Consider the following 20,295-nt stretch of genomic DNA (forward strand, 5'->3'; position numbering starts at 1 on the left):
CGACACAGATCCAATCCAAGCCAGATTTACCACGCGAGTCATCGTGCGACGACCTCGGCGGCATCCTACGATCCAACCGCGTGTCGTGACTCGTGAGCCGTAGTGGGCCGCCGATGTGTCGTCGGCTCTCGATGGCGGGGGACAACCGACAACTCTGAAGCCAGCAGCAGTTTAAAGAGCCATGTGGTCCCGGGCCAGCCGCCTGTGCAGGTGCGCGTACCGCTGCGGCGGAGCTCGGCTCTGCCAGCAGGGTGCCGGCCGCCCTCAAGTGCGGCCCAAGAGCGGCGGCCACGGAAAGGGAAGCCAGCTGTCGTCGCTGTTCATGCCGGTGCCCGTCAAGGCGTCCCAGAACCCGGACGACATCAACGTCGGCGAGGAGCTGACCAGCAAGCTGCGCAAGGAAGACCTGCTCAAGCTGCTCAACCAATTCAGCAAGAGGCCCGAGGTGTCGAGCTGGAGCGAAGAGAACGGCCTAGACGCGCGCCTTTTCCACCAGGCCTTCGTGAGCTTCCGGAGACACTGCATGGAGTCCGAGCAGCTGCCCGCCGACCTGCACGTGGTGTTCAGCGACATCCTGACGGGGGCCCGGCACCTGGACGACCTGCTGCCCTACTTCCTGCGCCACGCGCGCACCGTGTTCCCGCACCTGGAGTGCATGGAAGAGCTGCAGAAGATCAGCGACCTCCGGCTGCCGGCCAACTGGTACCCGGACGCGCGGAGCCGGCAGCGGAAGGTCGTCTTTCACGCGGGTCCCACCAACAGCGGCAAGACGCACCGAGCCCTCGAGAGCTTCGTGAACGCCCGCTCGGGCCTCTACTGCGGGCCGCTCAAGATGCTGGCCGTCGAAGTGTTCAACAAGACCAACGAGAAGGGCACCCCCTGCGACCTGCTGACGGGAGAGGAGAGGCGCTACGCGCGCCCGGACGGCCAGCCGGCCGATCACCTCGCGTGCACCGTCGAGATGGCCGCTGTCCACTGCCCGTACGACGTGGCCGTCGTGGACGAGATCCAGATGGTGAGGGATCCCCAGCGGGGCTGGGCTTGGACCCGGGCCCTGCTCGGTCTCAACGCCGAGGAGGTGCACCTGTGCGGCGAAGAGGCGGCCCTGCCACTCGTACAGGGGATCCTCAACTCCGTAGGCGAAGAGGTGGAGGTCCGTCGCTACAAGCGCCTGACGCCTCTGACCGTGGAGAACCGCGCCTTGGAAAGTCTAGACCAGGTGCGGCCGGGGGACTGCCTGGTGTGCTTCAGCAAGAACGACATCTTCCAGGTGAGCCTACAGATCGAGAAGCAGGGCCTGGAGTGCGCCGTCATCTACGGGGGCCTCCCACCGGGGACCAAGCTGGCCCAGGCGAGCAAGTTCAACGACCCCAGCCACCCCTGCAAGATCCTGGTGGCCACAGATGCCATCGGGATGGGCCTCAACCTCAGCATTGGCCGGGTCATCTTCTACTCGCTGGTCAAGCCGTCACTCAACGAGCGTGGCGAGCGGGAGATGGACACCATCTCCACGTCGCAGGCCCTCCAGATCGCGGGACGCGCTGGCCGCTTCGGCAGCCAGTTTGCGTCCGGACGTGCGACCACTTTCCGGCCAGACGATTTGCCGCTCCTTCGACAGATCCTGGCTGCGCCAGTGGAACGCATCGAGGCAGCGGGGCTGCACCCAACGGCTGAGCAGATCGAGCTGTTCGCCTACCACCTGCCACACGCATCCCTTGCCAACCTCGTGGACATCTTCGTGAGCCTGTGCAAAGTGGATGCCTCGGCCTACTTCATGTGCAACCTGGAGGCCTTCAAGTTCCTCGCGGACATGATCCAGCACGTGCCGCTGCCCTTGCGCGCACGCTACGTCTTCTGCTGCTCGCCCATCAACCAGAAGATGCCCTTTGTGTGCAGCATGTTCCTCAAGTTTGCGCGCCAGTACAGCCGGAACGAGCCGCTCACCTACGAGTGGCTCGGGCGCAGCGTGGACTGGCCCCCCGCCGTGCCCAGGACGCTGGTGGACCTCGCGCATCTAGAGGGTGTCTTCGACGTGCTCGACCTCTACCTGTGGCTGAGCTACCGCTTCACGGACCTGTTCCCCGACGCCGAGGCCGTGAGGGGCATGCAGCGGGAGCTGGACCTGGTCATCCAGCAGGGCGTGCTCAGCATGACCCAGCTTCTGCGTGCCGAGCCCCGCCGGGAAAGCCGCGAGCAGACAGCGGAGGAGCTGAGCAGGGGGCGGCTCACGGACCGCCTGCTGGCACAGGGGCTGCTCACCAAGGAGCAGCTGGTTGAGCTTCAGCGGGAGTGGCAGCGCTCCAGTCCACGCAGAGGCAAGAAGCCCAAAGAACCACAGTAGAATTGGCCTAGTACCTAGAGTGTGTGCCAGTGACTAACGACCATGTCTAGCATCTTCCAGGTTCTCCATCGAAGGTTTTGATATCATTACATGGCAACGAGGGTGCCCTTTTACGACTGTCGTCAGAGGCTTTGGCTGTTGAAACGTTCTCGGCGATACCGAAAACGCTGTGTGTTGAAGTTGTTTTGAAGGGGATGCAAAGAGACGATTAAATGGCTCAAACAACGCGATTCCTGCAGCTTCTGCCCTGAGGCTGAGCTTTACGGGGCGAGGACCTCTTTCTCTCTCGTGGAATTGATAGAGTAACTTCAAACTGCACGATGCAGTACATGATGATCAATCTTGCATCCAAAGAACAAGGTGGGTAAGTGACTTGGGAGGCATTGTTGATAGTGCCAGATGGCAACCTAGTTTGAAGTCTCGTAAAGTATGGACTCTGGCTGAATGTTGCTATAAAACGGTAGATGAGAGCCTTTGGTGCGTGTTCATCTTAGAGGACCGCTTGATCCCCACAAAATGTACCTTGTGGGTTCATAACAGTAAGGAAGTTCTGGTAAATTTTAATTGGGCTATAAAAATTCAGAATGCATGCGATAAAGAGTGCTATAATGGCATAGAATTCTGCTCGCATTCCCTGTATCACTAATCAGATGTTGCACCATAGATTGAGGGTCTGAAACACTCTGCTTGCAGGTTGCGTGCGATTTGGGATGGAAGCATCAAGCGAGCCCCGTTCCTATGCCTTGAGCGCTACCTACATCATAAATAATGATCTCGTGTCGTCGGTTTATTTACGCTTAAAGCGTAGCTCTGAACTTTTAACATGTTTATATTTTTTGTAGCGTGAGCTACACTGGCCGAGGTTGAGCAGTTTCGCGTGGCTCGCATAATGAGCCGTGCTCCGTGCTGCGCATGCGCGAGGAGCAGCGACGTCGCACGGCACACAGCTGGCGCGCCGGAGCCGCTGCGCCCGCCTTTGGCGTTAAAGTTGGAGCAGACGCACTGGCGCCGCCGCGTGCCCAGCTGTGCGCCTCCATTGGCGCAGTAGCCAAGTCCGACGCTGCACCGGAGCCACTTGATAGCGCCTCATTTTGTGCGCATAAGCTCGCGCTACGTATATCCCGGCATAGCCGAGCTAAGCTACCGCAATTTTTTTTTTATTCCGTTTCCTTTAGATTTTGTATTGGTTTGCATTAATTTTTGCTTTTGAGCTCTTGCTCGTGTTAATCGCCTGTACGCCAATCCCACTACTAGGCAACTACCACAAGCTCTTTAGGATGCACCTGGACTGCACAAACTCTCACTCAGGAGGAGCAACTTTCAAAGATAGAGCTATGAGCTTGGGCTTTTAGGAGTAGAAAAATAGAAATGAAACTCGAGAATTGCCTAATAATACAAATTAAGCAACACGGCAATGAGTCTGTGCTTGCTCTATACGAGCAAGGCAGTGGCCCAATTTTTTAGTTTTGTCATTGCATCGGCTTAAGTAGTCGCATTAGGAAACCAAAGCTAAGGCTGCTAGTTTACCAAAAGGAGAGAGTCCGAGGTCCCTTTTCTAGAAAATCTCAAGTGTGCCAGTGAGAGACTTGGCAGCACGTGTGACGTGGTCAAAGGGCTTGCACTCTAGGCATCTAGAGGCCGTGCAATCATTGTAACATTGAGAGAATTTGCATGTTCTACTTTCGACACTGTTTATCTTGTCACAAGGGACAGAAAACGCATCTCCTTCCTTCGAAATGTTGCAATTCTGCCGCGTAATCGCGAGGCAAAAACGAGATTATTTCCCCATCTGCAGACGCGAGCGGTGGCCATAAGAACCATGCAGCGCGACGTCAAAAGGGGGACTTGTAAAAAAAAAAAAAGAATAGCAAGTTGTGCAAGTACCTGCTCGATAAAAGGCAATTTTCTTAATAGATCTTGTCGTTCCAACATAGATATAAATGGGTCAAAAACCTGGTATCATAGACAAAACTTCTATTAGACAGAGTTTTAGTTTTGCTGACCTATGTGAGGTCAGCAAAACCGTCGGCTCCATCTGCTACCGCGAGGAGCCGGGCGGGGACGGCCGGACGAGCATGTGGGCACTTTCCTCCTTTCGCCGTGTCGATTGCGTGGCGCAAGCACCTTGTCTCGCTGCTCACTGATGGTGCTAGAGCTTTACCAGAACCTTGTGCGTCCCCCTTTCACGTTGCAGCGCACGTGACTGGGAAGATGGTGAAGGAGTTAAGGTGTGCCAAAATCCCTCAATCTTTTCAATAAAAACGGGATATGCAGGCAAAACACAAATTCCTACAATTCTTTGGGCAAAGCACCGAAATTGTTGCGCGGCTCCTACAACCCGTCGCCCAACTTTAGGCACCAGACGGGAAAGCCGACAGGACACCATCGCAGGCCACGGGAACCGCGTCCTTCTGGTTATTTAAGTGCAAAAAGATTGAGCACCCAACACCTGGCTCTTCCAACTATGGAAAGCGTTTGAGCCTACCATAAAACTTTACTCTGGCTAGTGCGTGTTCAAAAAAAAAAAAGCATGTTTATAATACCAACTACCTTTTAGCCGATAAAAACCTGTCGTAACAGGTATTGCTGCATTCTAAGTTAGTAGCAAGTGCATAGATTTGATAAGCCCACGGTGCTTACGAAATTAAATTTCGGAACACACGTGTGCATTGTCCAAACAAGCTGCAGTAGAACCTCGTTAATGTTTCTCAGAAAGGGCTGTGGGGAAAAAGTTATAATCTGGGGAAAAAAAAACAACTAGAAGGCCCCCCAAAAACTAGGAGCTCGGCGGTACCGGTGGTTTTGATTGTCAAAACCGGGGACGTATCAACTATTTTCGAATTTTGGCCAATTAGTAACTGCAGAAATCAATCCGAATCACCAACGGAACGAACAGCAGAAAACCATATTCTCTTGCGTGCGCTTGTTTTTATTTTAAAAAAATGAAAGCCGTTTACAAATCCCTGTAACGCCGAATTGGACCACAGCTCTTGAGGAGGAGTACGGAAGGGTACTGAGGGGGGTCACGTCACCGGCGGGTAGTCACGTGACCTCGGGGGGGGGGGGTAGGTCACATGACCCCCCCCCCCCCCCCCCCCCCCCTTCCGGTTACGCTGACGGCGACGCCGCTCAGGCTGGAAACGGGCCCCTAAGGGCTGCGCTCTAAAAGGAAACGGATCGAAGGTCAAGGTTCCTCTTAACTCTCACGTCGTCTTTCGAGTGATGTACTCTGGGGCACCACCTGGTGTGCTTGAGACCCGCTTCTTCCGTGATAGTCGGCTCTTCAAAGTTAGCGTGGTGGAAGGTTGGGGCGGGCGATGGCCACAAAAGACAGTTTGCCACGGGGTTGACAGCGAGTGTAGCAGCGGAGGGGGACAGATTCTGTTGCGTGTATCCCAGAGGAGGCTGCAGGCGGGCAAAGAATGTTTTTTCCTTCGCAGTTTTGCGGCGGAATAGTTTTTCGAGGCAAGGCCACACATTTTTTGTCACCTGTGCCTACATAAACAATATAAAAAATACACACTGCACATTCTTTCAACATTAAAATCTGCACACTACCCCTTAAAGGACAAGCATAGTTTCTGCTACGAGACAACATTCTGGTCACAATGCGACCCTTTCCAGAGGGAGCGGGTCTGGCGCGAAAGCACAGCGGAGATCGCCTTTCAGAAAGGGGGGAAAAAAAGATTTATTTCAGACTTTGTACAAGACCGTCACGCACTCAACAGAAAAATTCCTAGATGCAGTTTCTTTTCGATCCAAGCAGCCAACGCTGGCGAGAGGACATCCTAATAATTCCAAAGTTAAAAAAAAAGAAGAGGGGCAAGTCTGCGGAAAGTAACGGCACTTATTTACAAGAAGGTTCCGTGTAGGCGGCACGAGGCGAGCCGGCTCGAGGGCAAACGCAAGTGTACAAACACCAAAGTGGAAAGGGGCCCCTGGCTCGGCCGCAGGGAGGCTGCTCCGTCCTCTCCCCGGGGCCCTGCAGTGCACTTGGTGCGAGTCTCCGGCGGTCGCTGCTCTCCTAAGAAACACTCTCGTCCCGCTCTCAGGCGTTCTGGGCGTATAGCCTGGTCCATTCCCGCGCTGCAACAAAAGGCAGGAGAATGAGCGAGCGACCATCCTCTGCTCTCGGGTGGCCGCACACCACCCGACCGACCGACTTTGCGGGAGGTACCCATTGTTCCGACTAAGCGCGCACAGCAAATTCGCAGGACTGTGAAACACTGCAACGCTAGGCGAGAAAACGTTAAATACGAGTCCTCTCGCTTCGACAGAACCCGAGGTTGGCCACTGTTGTCATTCCTCAAACGATCATCCAGTTCATAAAAAAAGGCAATCTTAAACTGCCAGTGCTGTCTATACACGTTTGAAGAAAGGCTGCTGTGCGCCGCCATTCTGTGCGCCGCTGGCACTGCGTAACGTTTGCGCCATGTTGAGGTGCGCGAGGACAGGATGGCAGCGTCTGCTGCGTCGTTAACGGCCGGCGTTGGCGACAAACTTGCTATTTCGGAACGCTGTTTCGAATGCTACGATCCACACAGGATCGTAGCATCAAATATTCCGGGAGGTGGCATGTTTAAGGGTTCGAGCTGACTTTATAACGATCGCAGCTTCTGTTCCAGCATGTTGTGAAAGCCAGAGTTGCCGCAAGTGCAGCCACCATCACTAAAGGCTCTGTTATACTCCGAGGTAATGCGCGCGCAAGCGAACGCTGGCCAAAGTCGGCTACGTCGCGTCAGTCACGCCGCGCGGGTCAAAAATTCGCCCTCTCTATACTCCGGCGGCCCTGGCAACTTCCGCGGCGCGCGTCCGTGAGCCGCCAGCGCGGCACATGCGCAGAATCTGGCTACGAGGGCGCGTTTCCTGCGAGAGTGCGCCATTTCCGGTTCCTTTTCGTATCGAATAGCAGACGAGAATTCTCGTGCTTCTTGAGCGCCAAGTTCGGCTGATGGCGTGGACGTACCTTGCGCGACGAAAACTCGCGCTTGCACTGTTGGTGTACCGCCTGCCCCGCAAGCGTAGGCAGTCAATGTACTTGCGATACATCTTTGACAAGCGCACGGTCTACGGTACTCAAGCTTCCTCGTGTCGTAGACACACGGGTAAGGACGAATTCCCTCGATCAGTTTCTCGACGACCGAGACGTCCGATTCTTGAAACATGACGCCGCACGGAGTGGAGCTCCCGTCGTCTGCTATTGCTCGTATTCGCCGCGAGGGCTACTGGGAGCCAGCGCGAGATGCATCCTGGTCCGGCGTCGCTGGCGCGGCCGACGCGGAATACGGCATGCTCCATTTTGGCGTCGAGGCGGTCAGGCTGCGTCAAACGCTGCCGGTCGCGTCGGTTACGCCACGACGCCGGAGTATAGAGCGTCGGGTTTTGATCGACGTGACGTCGCTGTGACGTGCTCGCACGCGTTACGTTGGAGTATAACAGTGCCTTAAATGGCCGTGTGGCTTCTGGCATTCTGATAAGCGTATTTGAGACAGTGTTACAGAAGAATTACATAAAGGACGAGGACAAAACGCCACACCTGTCCTCTTCTACACGCTCTATTTCAACGGGCTTTGAGACTTTAGATATTTTTTCTCTAATGGTTCAATTTGTTACTAGTTTAGGCATTTTATTAAATTGTTTTCACTCTTTCGCAGTTGAAGACAACTCCTAAGTATTTTTAAATAATTTTTTAGTCTCTTTCTGCGCTCAGTGGCGTATACACTTGGCAACATTGTACGCCAAGCAGTGAATGTCCTGGCTGAAGAGTAGGTCAGCCTCAACTCGGTTCGAGGTTAAGTCGAGATCCCAGTTGTATTGGTAAGTCACACGAACAGCAGAATGTGATGTATCGACCGCTTCGTATCCTTATAGTATGTGGCTTGCGAAAGCATGGACAGGCATTCAAAGATTTGTCACTAGGTATGCTTGTCCTAACCGAAGTTTTAGTGCAGTAGACTAGGCAAGCCGAGCTTCGAACAAAACGAGGCGAGGGTACATTCTGCGCGAATTGGGCTGTCCGAAGGCCTATCCAATGGGGCGTGGCTATTTTCTTGCACGGAACGTGGACTCGTGTGTTCCAGTGCCACGCACTTGGATTGGCCGTGGAGCGAGGTGGTGGGACACGCCCCTACACTCACTTTTCGTTAATGAGACAACACAACTAGGAGATGACGAGCTATACTCCGTTTCGCAATATCTTGAACTGTGGAGGTTACGGCTCCCCCGACCCAATAAGAGCGTCGGAGCGAGTCACGTGACACCATGTCGCGGGATCGTGTGTGTCACAGTGCCAAATGCGAGGCCCGGAGGAGCCAGCTGCTGCGACCCACTTGGGGTGAACGTCCACCGCTGAAACACGTCCGTTCACTAGAGTAGCGAGCTTTTTGGGAACGCTTCACGAGACAACCATACGTTCAATTTGCCAGCGAATCTGTGGCAGATGCTAAAGCCAGGGCAACGTTTTGAGCAGAAGCGGTCAATTACACAACTGCGATCGCCAACAAGCACAATGCTAAGAAAGAGGGGAAAAAAAAAATCGGGAGCAAATATGGACATGGACATGGTGTTACCTTTTTGGGTTTAAATATAATTGAAACTCACAAATTCGTGAATATTTATTTCTAATTATTTTTATATATTCTCGATAGAGTTGAAATCGTACCAATTCAATTTCATTAAAAGAGAAAAGAAGCCTGGAACTACTTTCTGTCATGGACGGCGCTGTTGTTCTGGCGGTAATGAGGCCTCCCTGGCCTCGACCATGGAGTATTATCGCAGGACTTGCTCAGATGCTCTTATTGAGTCGCAGGGGCTGCAGTCTCCACAGCTCGTTAAGTTATAAAACGGAGTATAGCCTGTGCCCTTGTTCTCCAAGTCGGTGACATTTTGACACGCAACATATCTGGAAGACTGCAATGTTCTAACGGCAGATCACGCAAGACGTGTGTCACTGCTGCTACGAGTCTGGATTTATTTACGTTAATAGTGTCTTTAGACTTCCTGGGCGTAAAAGCAACATACACCTCGAAAAGCTGCTCGTTCGGGACTCATCCATACGAGAAACGTGGTATTGAAACCCTTTAGCTTTTGCCATCTCTTCATAGTTCATGCCACATTGAAGGTACACATCTATACTCGTCGCATCGAGGAGAAAACATGTTTTGCTCATTGCTCGTACGCCATGCAAGAAAGTTGTTACAAGATTTAATGGCCGGAGGAAAAAAACAATGCTTTTGGCATTTGAAACGTGTAGGTCTGGATAAAATAACACGTAGCCTATACACCAACTCAACTCTGTGACGTTACGGCACGGTGGTGGCACATCGGTCGCACTTCCGGTCTGGGGCTGTGTGCAGAAGTCCCCATGCCAGACGTGTATTCCTGCGTTGTTTTGAAGGGAACCAGACAAAAACCTGCCTTCTCATCAAAACGCCGTGACTGGGGCCATACCAAAAGTGGCGAGAAAGGTTTGAAGGTCAGTTTTCACGCGCTCGGTTCGTCCGAGAATCTGATATGTGCCGTGAAAAGGGAAAAGCAGATGCCGTCGGACAACGATTGCTTGGGTGGGAAGCACTTTGGGTTGAATTCACGGATATTTGTGGTCATCAGATTTATTTGTCTTGTTCCAGCATGAACGCCAGAAAACCATCTAGTTGCGCGGACCACCTGCGGAACGCGTTCAGTGCATCTTCAAATTCAAACGTTTCTGCTTGTCGTCTGCTCTCTTAGACGACGCCGGCCCGTAGACCAAATGCTGGCCCGGTACTTGCTATTAGCGCCGAGATGTTTCGGTGGCGCCCTCTTATGGTTTTCATCCGTGACGTCACGACTGGGATTTGCCTCGCCGTGACGTCACCAGTTGTTATCGTGGCTACTTACCATAAGGTGCGACGACTTGTTCGATGGTGTGTTTAAAAAGCACAGTGGAAGCTAGGAGCCATCACGATCTGAAACTAGCACAGTCAAAGTTGACAATCTGACAATGCTCATATGCCCATGGTTTGGCCAATCGTGGAAAGCTGACTGCAGCGAAGCTTTTGGTCGCGCACATCGCTAATAATAAGTGAGTGCAGGCCCCAAAGGACTTAAGTTTGAAGGTTCGTAAGCAGGCTCGATGTAAACAGTAGATACAAGGAGATGTTGATCATTGTTACTGGTGGCCATCACCGACTTGTTATGCCTAATTGACTTGGTCCGATTCTGCTTGCGATTTTCAGTATTGACGTCGGCCATCTCAGCTACGGTTCACGCTTTTGCAGCCCGAGCGGCGTCGCGACTGAAAATTGCGAGCTAAATCTCACTATGCGTATCAGGCTTTAGCGTACATACTGCGGCGTCCACGCGGAATGAAACGCCATATGTCACATTATTCACACAAAGTTTTGCGGTGTAACGAGCCTCCGTAATTTCGATGACGCCGCTCAGGTAGTCAGACATCGCCAGGAAGATGTAGAATCAACAATTCTAACGCGAAAAAGAGCGCGGGGACTCACACCGACGCCGACAACATCGCATTTCAATGGTTAGTTTATGGGCGACGGCGAGCTTCTTGCCCACACCCCCATCGCGCATGCGCGGCGCCGGTGGCGTCCGCTAGGGGCGCTCGGATTTGTTTGTAAACACGAGTTGGCCGGTTATAACGAAATAGCGGCTACAGCGACGAGATCACGATTTCCCATTCCCTTTTTCAATTTGTTAACCGAAGTCGGTTATACACCAACTCATGTTTACAAACAAACCAGAGCGCCCCTAGCGGACGCCACCGGCGCCCCGCATGCGCGATGGGGGTGTGGGCAAGAAGCTCGCCGTCGCCTATAAACAAACCAATGGAATGCGATGTTGTCGGCGTCGGTGTGAGTCCCCCTGCCCTTTTTCGCGTTTGAATTGTTGATTTACGTTTTCCTGGCAATGTCAGACTATCTTGAGAGGCGTCAGTGAAATTAACGAGGCTCGTTACACCGCAAAACTTTGCGTGAATAACGTGGCATGTGGCGATTCATTCCGCTTGGACGCCGCAGTACGTACGCTAAAGCCTGATTCACTTGATGAGATTTCGCTCGCAATTTTCAGTCATGACGCCGCTCGGGCTGCAAAAGCGTGAACCGTAGCTGAGATGGTCGACGTCAATACTAAAAATCGCAAGCAGAATCGGACCAAGTGAATTAGGCATAACAAGTCTGTGATGGTCACTGGTAACAATTATCAATACATCCTTGTATCTACTGTTTACATCGAGCCTGCTTACCAAGCTTCAAATATAAGTCTTTTGAGGCCTGCACTTACTTCTTATCGCAAGTACCGGGCCAACATTTGTTCTACGGGCCGGCGTCGTCTAAGAGAGCAGACGACAAGCAGAAATGTTTGAAAGAGCAGACGACAGTTTGAACGATCAGGCGGCCGTTTGAACTTGAAGAATCGCTGAACGTAGTCCGCAGGTGGTCCGTGCAACTTGATGGTTTTCCGGTGTTCATGTTGAAACAAAACAAATGAATCTGATGACCACAAGTATCCGTGAATTCAACTCAAAGTGCTTCCTACCCAAGCAATCGTTGTCCGACGGCATCTGCTTTTCCCTTTTCACGGCACATATCCAGATTCTCGGACGAACCGAGCAAGTGAAAACTAACCTTCAAACCTTTCTCGACACTTTTGGTATGGCCCCAGTCGCGGCGTTTTGACGAGAAGGCAGGTTTTTGTCAGGTTCCTTTCAAAACAACGCAAGAATACACGTCTGGCATGGGGACTTCTGCCCACAGCCCCAGACCGAAAGTGCGCCCGACGCGCCACCACCGCGCCGTGAAGTCACAGAGTTGAGTTTCTGTATAACAAAATAGCGGATATAGCAAAGTGATTTCCGATTCCCGCTGACTTGGTTATAACCGGTATCGACAGCAGCTTAATGCACTGCATAAAAGGAGAAATCAGTAACGCTCTGCAGGACCTTTTTTACTATGGTTCTTGAGGCGAATACGAGTGTGGTGCCTTCCCCGATTTTGCGACTTCTTCAGCAGACAGTGGCCGCCTCGCCAAAAACTAAATATATAGGCAATAGCCCTACATGGATCTATTACACCGTGTGGGCCATCACTGAATCTTGTATACCTTTGAGATGTACCATATTCCCCGAGATATAAGCTGCATTTTTTTCCCCCAAATTTCCGTCGGGGCATTGAACGGTGCGACTTTTGGCAGCCTTCCCGTCGGATCTGCCCGTCCGGAAAGGCCGTCGCGTTTGGAGGGTGAGCGACGTGGACCGTCCCTAGCGTCGCAGCTGGCGCAACTCGACCGACCCCTCGCACTGGCCAACTTGGCTCTCTCGAAAATCCACGATCACCTTCCCAATTTCGAGACGTCTACAGCAACGCCTGCGTCGTCGGAGCCTTCCAATTTTGACGCGTCCCGCACCGATTGCCGCAGCGGCGAGAGCGACTGTCGTCGAGAGATGTCGGAAGCCGGTCCTTTTGACTTTGATTCGCTTGTGACAAACTTGTCGCCGCCTGCGACTATCTGAATGTAGACTCGGCCGTGGTCCACAAACAAAACCGTACCATCCCTAAGGAACGAGGAAATATTCGGAGCTTCTTTCCTTGTCGGGAGCTTTCTCTTGGGCGGCCAATGCGCGCCATCGGAGAGGAAGCCACGCCGGCCCGAAGGTCAAAGGTGGCGAGAGTGATGCCAGGGTGCTTGGGCGGGTGTAGGTACCATCCCATTCTTTGTGGACACCACGGTGGCTATAGTCGACGGCAGGTTCAGAGAAGAGTGGAAGCTCTTCCCACCTCTTTCCACTTTAATGCCGGAGGGGCGCTCCGTCAGAGGGGAGCTTCCACTTTGCTCTCAACCCGACGCTGATTATGATCTAGGCGGCCGACGTCATTCTGGCAGTGTTGCCTGGACACCGGGTGCACTCTATGAACATTATTGAATTCATTATTGCAATTCATACAGCTCTAGAAATTCTGATACTCCGTGTATACACTAAGTAACCTACGAGCATTTCATTTGGAATAGTCTACCCCTTTATTTTTCGCATCCCCTTTCACGGTCCGAGTCGTAGGTTGCGTCGGCATTTACGACAAAACAGGAATGGCCGAGCACCCCCCGACGACCCGCCTTTCCTGCACTTCAAGGACTGTCCGAAGCTGCTCCAACTCCACACACTACTTCACGGCGTTCCCTAACTACGGAGTGCGACTTATATATCACTTTTTCGTGAAAATGGCCGGTTATAAAAGGGTGCTACTTATAAACCGGAAAGCATGGTACATTTAATCGGTCAAATCGGTTCTCGAGCAAAAGCTTTCGACGTCGACGGTATTTTGAGGAAAAGGACAATTAACGTGGCCCATTTGAACGACTCGTGGGAACCAACGTCCTTGCGCCCATTCCGAAGGACACTGCAGAGACGAGGCAACCGACCTGTTCTGATGGCCTCCGCTTCGTTAACCTTCCACTGCTCAGCCACGTCGTTTGCGAGGGGATCGTCCGGATTGGGCGCACTCAGCAGAGCCTGGATCGAGAGTAGCACCGTCCGGATCTGTAGCGCCGGACTCCACTTGTCTGCGAGGGAAATAAATATGTCACACTGGTTACTCGCACACGCTTTACTAGAGAGAGAACACAAAGCAACTGGGGGCTTTCCAAGACTCCCTCAAAGCTCGCCGGAGACCCAAATGTCCTCGCAGCAGGGACGGTGCTTTCAAGATTATTTCGTCGCGCGACGACGCTAAGGACTAATTATTTTTACGCTACGCTTCGTCCAAAATTATTTTGAAATAATTTTTGACCGAAGGATACGCGCTAAAGCCTATTCATTCGCGCCCCGTTTGTTTCCATTTTTGCCTACTTCAAACCGGCTGGTAAGGTCCAACGGCACTTCATAAAAGAAGGTGCATTAAAAAAAAGTAGTTCGCTAACAACGAACGCGGTAGACGAGCAACGTCCCGGCGGTTGGGCGCGCGAGTGCCAGAAAGAAACGCAGGACGATGCGAGCGTCATCGCAGCGTCCCGCCTGCTGAAGCTTCCGTGAACTGTTGAGCGAAAGATCGACCAACGGGCGTCTGCCACACCCGCTGCCGGGAAGCCACTGGGATAGACGATGGCACGCCACTTTTGCGACATCGTCAACCAGAAATCGAGGGGCCTTTTTCTGGGAAGCTACTCGGAGACACGCTCCGGGGGCGCCACTGTGCCAGATTTCCACATTCCCTTCCGGTTGGTGTGCCGGTCCGAGCTACGTCGCCGCAACGTCTCGGGCGGTCCTCGAGAATGCCATCCTGTCGTTCCGCGTCGTCGGAAAGAGACAGGCGTCGAGCCAAAACTCCCGAGAAAAAAAAGTAGAAATCCCGCGTCGAGTCGACGGTTCAAAAACAAGCAAGCCCCAAGTCGCCGAGAAGTATGAGATTCCAAAGAGCGCGTCGTCGTTGTACACCCACTATGTATATGCGCCAAAATCGTGAATAATGATTGCAATCCTTACTTTTAAACCGTAAAAGCGGAAGGCGATTACGGATCTCTCCGGCTAATAATATTTCAGTTCCAGTCCTACGAGTGCTGAATACGGCAATTCTTTTTCATAGAATCGTTGATCTTAACTTTATTTATTCTGTCACATTTAACATCGGCGTTGAATGCAAATGTTGTAACTTTTACCGTAATTTGAAATTATTTGAATTGACACGGACCGAGGAAGTGTAGATAAGGATGACACTTTTAACGCGTGTAGTTTGAGTTTGTGACTCTATGTTGCACAACGGAGAAGTTCAGTGTTCTGTCAAAAAACTGGCCGACGGGGCAGGAATGTTTCTTCTACGCACGTGGGATAGCCAAACTTTCTAGACACAGTACCCAATGTACTTAAGCAGAGCAAATGCTAGGCCTACTTGCGATATGGGCATTTTTAGATGCATGGCGGCGTACGTCCAAGTATTTGACGATGTGCCGCCCTCGGGACTCCCTTTGGCATCCGACGAGCACCGGTGCGTCCCCGAAGATGTTGCAGGTTGCTTCTACGACGTGCCCACGAAACTCAAAAGTCAGCGACACCTTCGCCGCACATTGTCAACTTTACATAACCTTGCCTTCCTTTTACAAGTACTGTCGGGTTCGATTGATTTGCGCGTATAATCGGACGCTCGAGCAAAGCTCTCTTCGCTCGCATGGAAACTTCCTGCGAGGACAAAGTGGGTGCCTCCGGTCTCGTGCGCCAGGGTCGTCTGGACAAGAACTTCTGGCCCAGGACGTCGGAAAGCCGTCCCGAACTTCTTCGGTCGAAAGTTGCGGAAATGGAGTTTCGGAACCAGCGGCTCTCTGCACGAGCAAAGGACGTGGCAGGCATCAACGAGAGAGAAAGGTCACCTTTGAGAATGTCCAGGCATATACGTCCGAGCTTGTCGATGTTGGGGTGGTAGATCTTGGTCATGAAGCGCACTTTGGGGGCCGACATGGGGTACTCCTCCGGCAGGAACAGCTCCAGCTTGAAGACGCCGCCCTCGAAAGGAGACTGCAGAGGGCCACCGTCAGCCTCTTGCGCTTCCGAGGCCGGCTCTCAAGAGATGCCGTCCCGGCCAAGACGCCAAGCGAGGCTCCGCTCAAAGCGCCACTCGCCTCGTCCGCTAGCTTTGCCAGCGCTCGCTTGCAGGCAGTCTTAGCCGAGAGTCTGCTTCTAGAAAGCCGGCCCGGGTGCTTCTGAGCAAAAGGTCCCGCTGGAGACAAAAGCGCATGTACAAAAAAGCCATATTGCTATAGTCTGTTGCTGCTCAAGAAGGTAGGGCAAGGGAAAAGAAGGCCGGGGAGGGGGAAGCAGGCGGTAAGCTGGAGAGGAGGCTTCAAGAAACGGACACACACAGTCTCAAACACTGACTGTTTGTCCGTCCCTTGAAACCTCCTCTCACTCTACGGCTTTCTGTTTCCTTCCTCCTTTCCGGCCCCTCTCTCTCTCTAGCCCTACCTTCTTCAGTTGCAACTAAGGTGACCATATTCCTCAAGGTCGAAAACGGGACATTCCAGCGGAAAAGGGTGGGGGGGGGGGAGGGGAGGGCGTACTTAAGTTTGAGATTGGGAGAAAAAATTTAATGAAATTCTACATGCGTGTCATGTGTACATGATTCTACATCCGTGCTATATGCAGTAACTAAAAAAAAATATTTCTACACACGCGTCTTCGCGAGAGAAAAAGTGTTTGTGGGCAAGAATAGTTCTAAATTTTACCCTCTGGGTAAACATTTTAAAGTACCTACGCTTATTTTTGTAAAATATACTTGTAACAAATAGGCACAGTTTCAGTTTGCTTCAACGTGCTTGGTGCCAATTTTGGAAGTATGTACTCCTGGGAAAACGGGACATGAAAGACGGGACTGTCCTGGCCAGAACGGGACTTCTGGTTACCCTAGTTGCAACGGACTATAGTGCACGTTCTGTTATGTCCATTCTTCTATCACAAAGAGAAGAAACGTCAGTTTATCGGTTCTTGGTCGATCCAAACACCCTGAAGCACCCACAATACTCCGTTGCGGCTTAAGAAAAGCGGGACATGTCCCTCCTGCAGAGCCCTCCCCACTTTCCACTTGGCGAAAGCTGGAGATGAGGCAAGTGAACTCCTTTCTCACATTCTCTCTGCCGTTCGGTGTGTTAAATAAACCGAGCTGTTGGGGCCACACACCCATCAGGAAAGGAAGGAGGCCCTAGTCTAAAGCCGAAACCTCCAAAATTAATGTGAAGGTTAAAAATCACGAGCAAATGACAATATTAACATGGCGGATCCTATCATTTCATTACTGGTTCAATTGCTTCGTGAGCCTACCACTAGTCCACACTGAGATAAAAACTAGGAATATGGTTTTGCAGTCCAACGAATGGGTCATCCAAAAGAGTTGCTCAAAATGTAAGACTCGTTTCCTAGCTAAGGCGCAGGGCAGACGTTTGCCAGACCCTCCAGGTTTCATACAGACCGTAAAGTCCCCTTTGTGTCGAGCGCACGTGCAGAACTAACGATCTTACTGTCAATCACAGTATCCAGTTAACACCTCATTTGTTCCTTCTAACTCGGCATTCGCGGTCCATCACTGCGGTAGGTAACCGGTACTTCTGTAATCTCCACCGCTTCCGGAAGACCGAAAGGGGCAGGAAACGCCACGCTTCAACGTGCCTCTGCACAGCAAAAAAACTTTGCTTCCTCCGCAGTGTGGGCAGGACAACCCTGTCTTTATTTGAAGCTAGCATATGTCCGTCCCTTCTTTATCAGTCTTGGACGGTTCATTCTAAAATGAACAAAGCAAACTCGCGTTTGCTTCTGAACGAGTTCTTGTGATCTCACGACAAGAGAACATGCTGGCACGCTGGTGCCATCTACAAGGTGACCCTGGAACAGCACTTCACTAGAGCAAAGGTTCTGCGGTATTTGCCAGATCCAATGTAAGCACTATCTACGACAAATGGTCGTCCCTGTCAAAAGATTTTGAGCCGAGAAAGAAAGAATGATGAGTAAAAAAATAGAAACTGAAAGTGTTCCCACCAGTAGGGACCACCAGTGCGTTCAACAAGAGATTTTAGGAGGTTTTAAGGCAGCCGGTCATAAACGGTAGCGTGTGTCAACCAGCTTCAACGTGCGTTAGTGCCAATACTCCAGTCTTCTAACGTCTCTCCCATCAATAGCAAAGACGAGCGGCGGACCAAGAAAACAATAAATAATGATGCGGCACGACACATGAGAAACAGGATGACACAGGGATATTGCGCACTAAGCTATATTAGGTGAAGTTGGGACTAGGGGGGCATTCCTAGCGAGTGGTGGCTCTCTCCACCGAGGGGGCGTGTTGCATCTCGTACCGTAGGCTGCGAAGTGCCCCCGTGGTCGGAGGTGCTTCAAGCGCCTCAAGCCGGTGTCTGCGGTTTTTTTCGGTGACGGCCGGACCGAATGCGGTCATCGTGTGTGTCCGAAGACGGGTGGCGTGGTCTAAGTCAAAAGTGGGGGTTCTACGTGCCAAACCAACAATGGGCATCTGGCATGCCCCAGCGGAGGGCTGAGGATTCATTTCGACCACCTGGGGATCTTTTGACGTGCAACCAAAGGTCAGTTACACTGCGCCTTCTCCGCAATAAGCCTCCATCATATTGCGTGCACCTTGGTCGGGATTCAAACCCACCACCTGAGGGTCTGTAGGCCGGCGCTTTGCCTCGGAGCCACCGAGGCGGCTACAAGTAGCGTGGTGTCGACGGTTCTAGCCGAAGCGTCCGCACAATGCAATGCGGCCGAGCACTCGTTTGCGGGTGTTCCGAAGGACGGCTGCTGCGTAAGAATGCGCAACACGAAGCCTTCCACTCGCAGCACACGGACGACGGAAGGACCGTGCCATCTCCATTAGGCAGGATGGCCTTCCTCTTTTGTAAGGACAGCTAAAAAAAATCAAGAAGAGCGCGAGCAAAAAGGTGCCGGGCAGTTAAAGTTCTTCCCTATTTTGACAAACCTCGATGAATGTGAGCTCGCAGATTTACAATGGAGCGGTTCGTAACAGTAAAGCGCGAAACACATGTACGACGAAACCGTTTGATCCGATGTCCGATCAGGCAATACGACGGTTGGAGGCGAGGGTTTTCAATGCACTCCGGTGCTACGAAAACCCTCTCCCCCCCAAGGTCATTCCGGCAGTCCGCACGTCGGATCGGACGGTTTCGTCGTACACGTGTTTCGCGCTTAAAGCACACAGCCACGGCTGTCCGCACTTCACCCCAAAGTTGACGGCGCGGTGCAAGCAACGCACTTGCCGGACCAATCAAGCGTCTCCCTTCCGTCACCCGGTCTCTGTGCGTGGGAGCGTGATTAGGTGGCGAAGGTTACATGCACGACTGGTCCAATGAGCAGGTCTGCGCAGTGTCAGCATGGGGGCGAGTGTAGAGACTGCCCGTCACTTGACTCGTGTGGCTCCCAATCAAGCTGGGAGTTTACTGGGCATTTGCACGGACAGGACGCCTGCCGGCAGAGACAGAGGCTCTCGCAGCAGGCGCGCCTTGGCCAGGCCCGCCAGTGGCGAAAGGCGAGCGCTGCCCGAAATCGACCAAGGACTCGGCCTGAAGGTCAACCGCGCTTGGGCACACTCACCCCTTCGGGGCCGGCCACGACGACGTGGAAGTACCTAGCGTTGCTCTCGTCGGGGATAGCGCTGATTCCTGGCACGGGCTCGGCCATCAGTCGCTGTGTTTCCTGCGCCAGAGAGATCGGGCAAAGTTGGACAAAAGCCCCGTTCACACACACGGTAGCGACGCCGCCTGTGAATGCCTGGTGGCTGCTGCGGTGCCCGACGACGCGAAATGGCAAGCAGATTCGCACCATATGAACGTACGGGGCAAGGAGGCCGCGGTCGTGGCGAAAACCGCTAGCAGCCGGGTTCCCAAGCGGGGGTGTGTCGCGGCGAGCGGAGCACGAGGAAACGCCGGGTGCAGCCTGTGCGAAGTGCGGTTGCTGGGACGAGAAGGATAATTGCTCGACGCCCATGGTAGGCGCACGGCTACCCTGCTGCACGGGGAAGTCGGCCAAGACACCGTTTGCCCGCAGCGTACGATGAACGGGACGCGGCACCCGCTGCATCGAGACCGCGTCGTGCCGCTTGCCAGGGAAACGCGAGTCTTTGCGGGGATTTTGAGGGGGATGCGGCCAAAAGCCGGCTTATCGGGAGTCAGGCCTAATGACAACGTCATGTAGCTCTTCCCTCGGCTCCGTCGCTTCCCGCAATCGGGGCCCGGGCGGGGTTTTCGGAGGGATCGGACGACTCTGTCGCCGGGGCAGATCGTGGGGCCACGTACCTTTATGATTCTCCTCGGTAAAGCGGCCATGATTTAGTAGTATTAGGCTTTTTTTCCTAACGGGGGAACAAAGAAAAATACGCCGCCCTCCCTGCACGACTCTCTCACACGGGGAACATCACAACTTGGCCGGTCGAACGACTGGCCACTGTTTCGTACTC

At 52.8% G+C, this 20,295-nt stretch overlaps 2 protein-coding genes across 2 annotated transcripts; one reads left to right on the forward strand and one right to left on the reverse strand.

The window, feature by feature from the left end:
• LOC8053242 (ATP-dependent RNA helicase SUV3 homolog, mitochondrial) lies at nucleotides 1–2,811 on the forward strand. Its single transcript, XM_002400658.4, has one exon. It carries the CDS (start codon nucleotides 182–184, stop codon nucleotides 2,339–2,341), a length of 2,160 nt encoding a protein of 719 aa, XP_002400702.1. The 5' UTR covers nucleotides 1–181; the 3' UTR covers nucleotides 2,342–2,811.
• Nucleotides 2,812–6,004: 3,193 nt separating this feature from the next.
• On the reverse strand, nucleotides 6,005–20,295 carry LOC8053243 (ubiquitin-conjugating enzyme E2 N). Its single transcript, XM_002400659.4, has 5 exons — nucleotides 20,135–20,295; nucleotides 19,434–19,535; nucleotides 15,695–15,839; nucleotides 13,757–13,897; nucleotides 6,005–6,427 (listed from the first exon to the last, which is right to left on the reverse strand). The coding sequence occupies exons 1-5, from the start codon at nucleotides 20,162–20,164 to the stop codon at nucleotides 6,390–6,392; spliced, it is 456 nt and encodes a 151-aa protein (XP_002400703.2). The 5' UTR covers nucleotides 20,165–20,295; the 3' UTR covers nucleotides 6,005–6,389.

The sequence above is a fragment of the Ixodes scapularis genome, unplaced genomic scaffold (genome assembly GCF_016920785.2).
Source record: "Ixodes scapularis isolate PalLabHiFi unplaced genomic scaffold, ASM1692078v2 PGA_scaffold8__174_contigs__length_109621045, whole genome shotgun sequence".
In the NCBI taxonomy this organism is placed as follows: Eukaryota; Metazoa; Arthropoda; class Arachnida; order Ixodida; family Ixodidae; genus Ixodes; species Ixodes scapularis.

Excerpts from the sequence above, each read along its gene's own strand:
- LOC8053243 (XM_002400659.4), bottom strand. The coding sequence starts at position 20,164 with ATGGCCGCTTTACCGAGGAGAATCATAAAG. Across the intron at positions 19,536-20,134 it reads TACCGAGGAGAATCATAAAG|GAAACACAGCGACTGATGGC; the intron begins GTACGTGGCCCC and ends TCTCTGGCGCAG. Across the intron at positions 6,428-13,756 it reads AGCGGAGGCCATCAGAACAG|CGCGGGAATGGACCAGGCTA; the intron begins GTCGGTTGCCTC and ends CTTTTGTTGCAG.
- LOC8053242 (XM_002400658.4), top strand. The coding sequence starts at position 182 with ATGTGGTCCCGGGCCAGCCGCCTGTGCAGGTGCGCGTACCGCTGCGGC.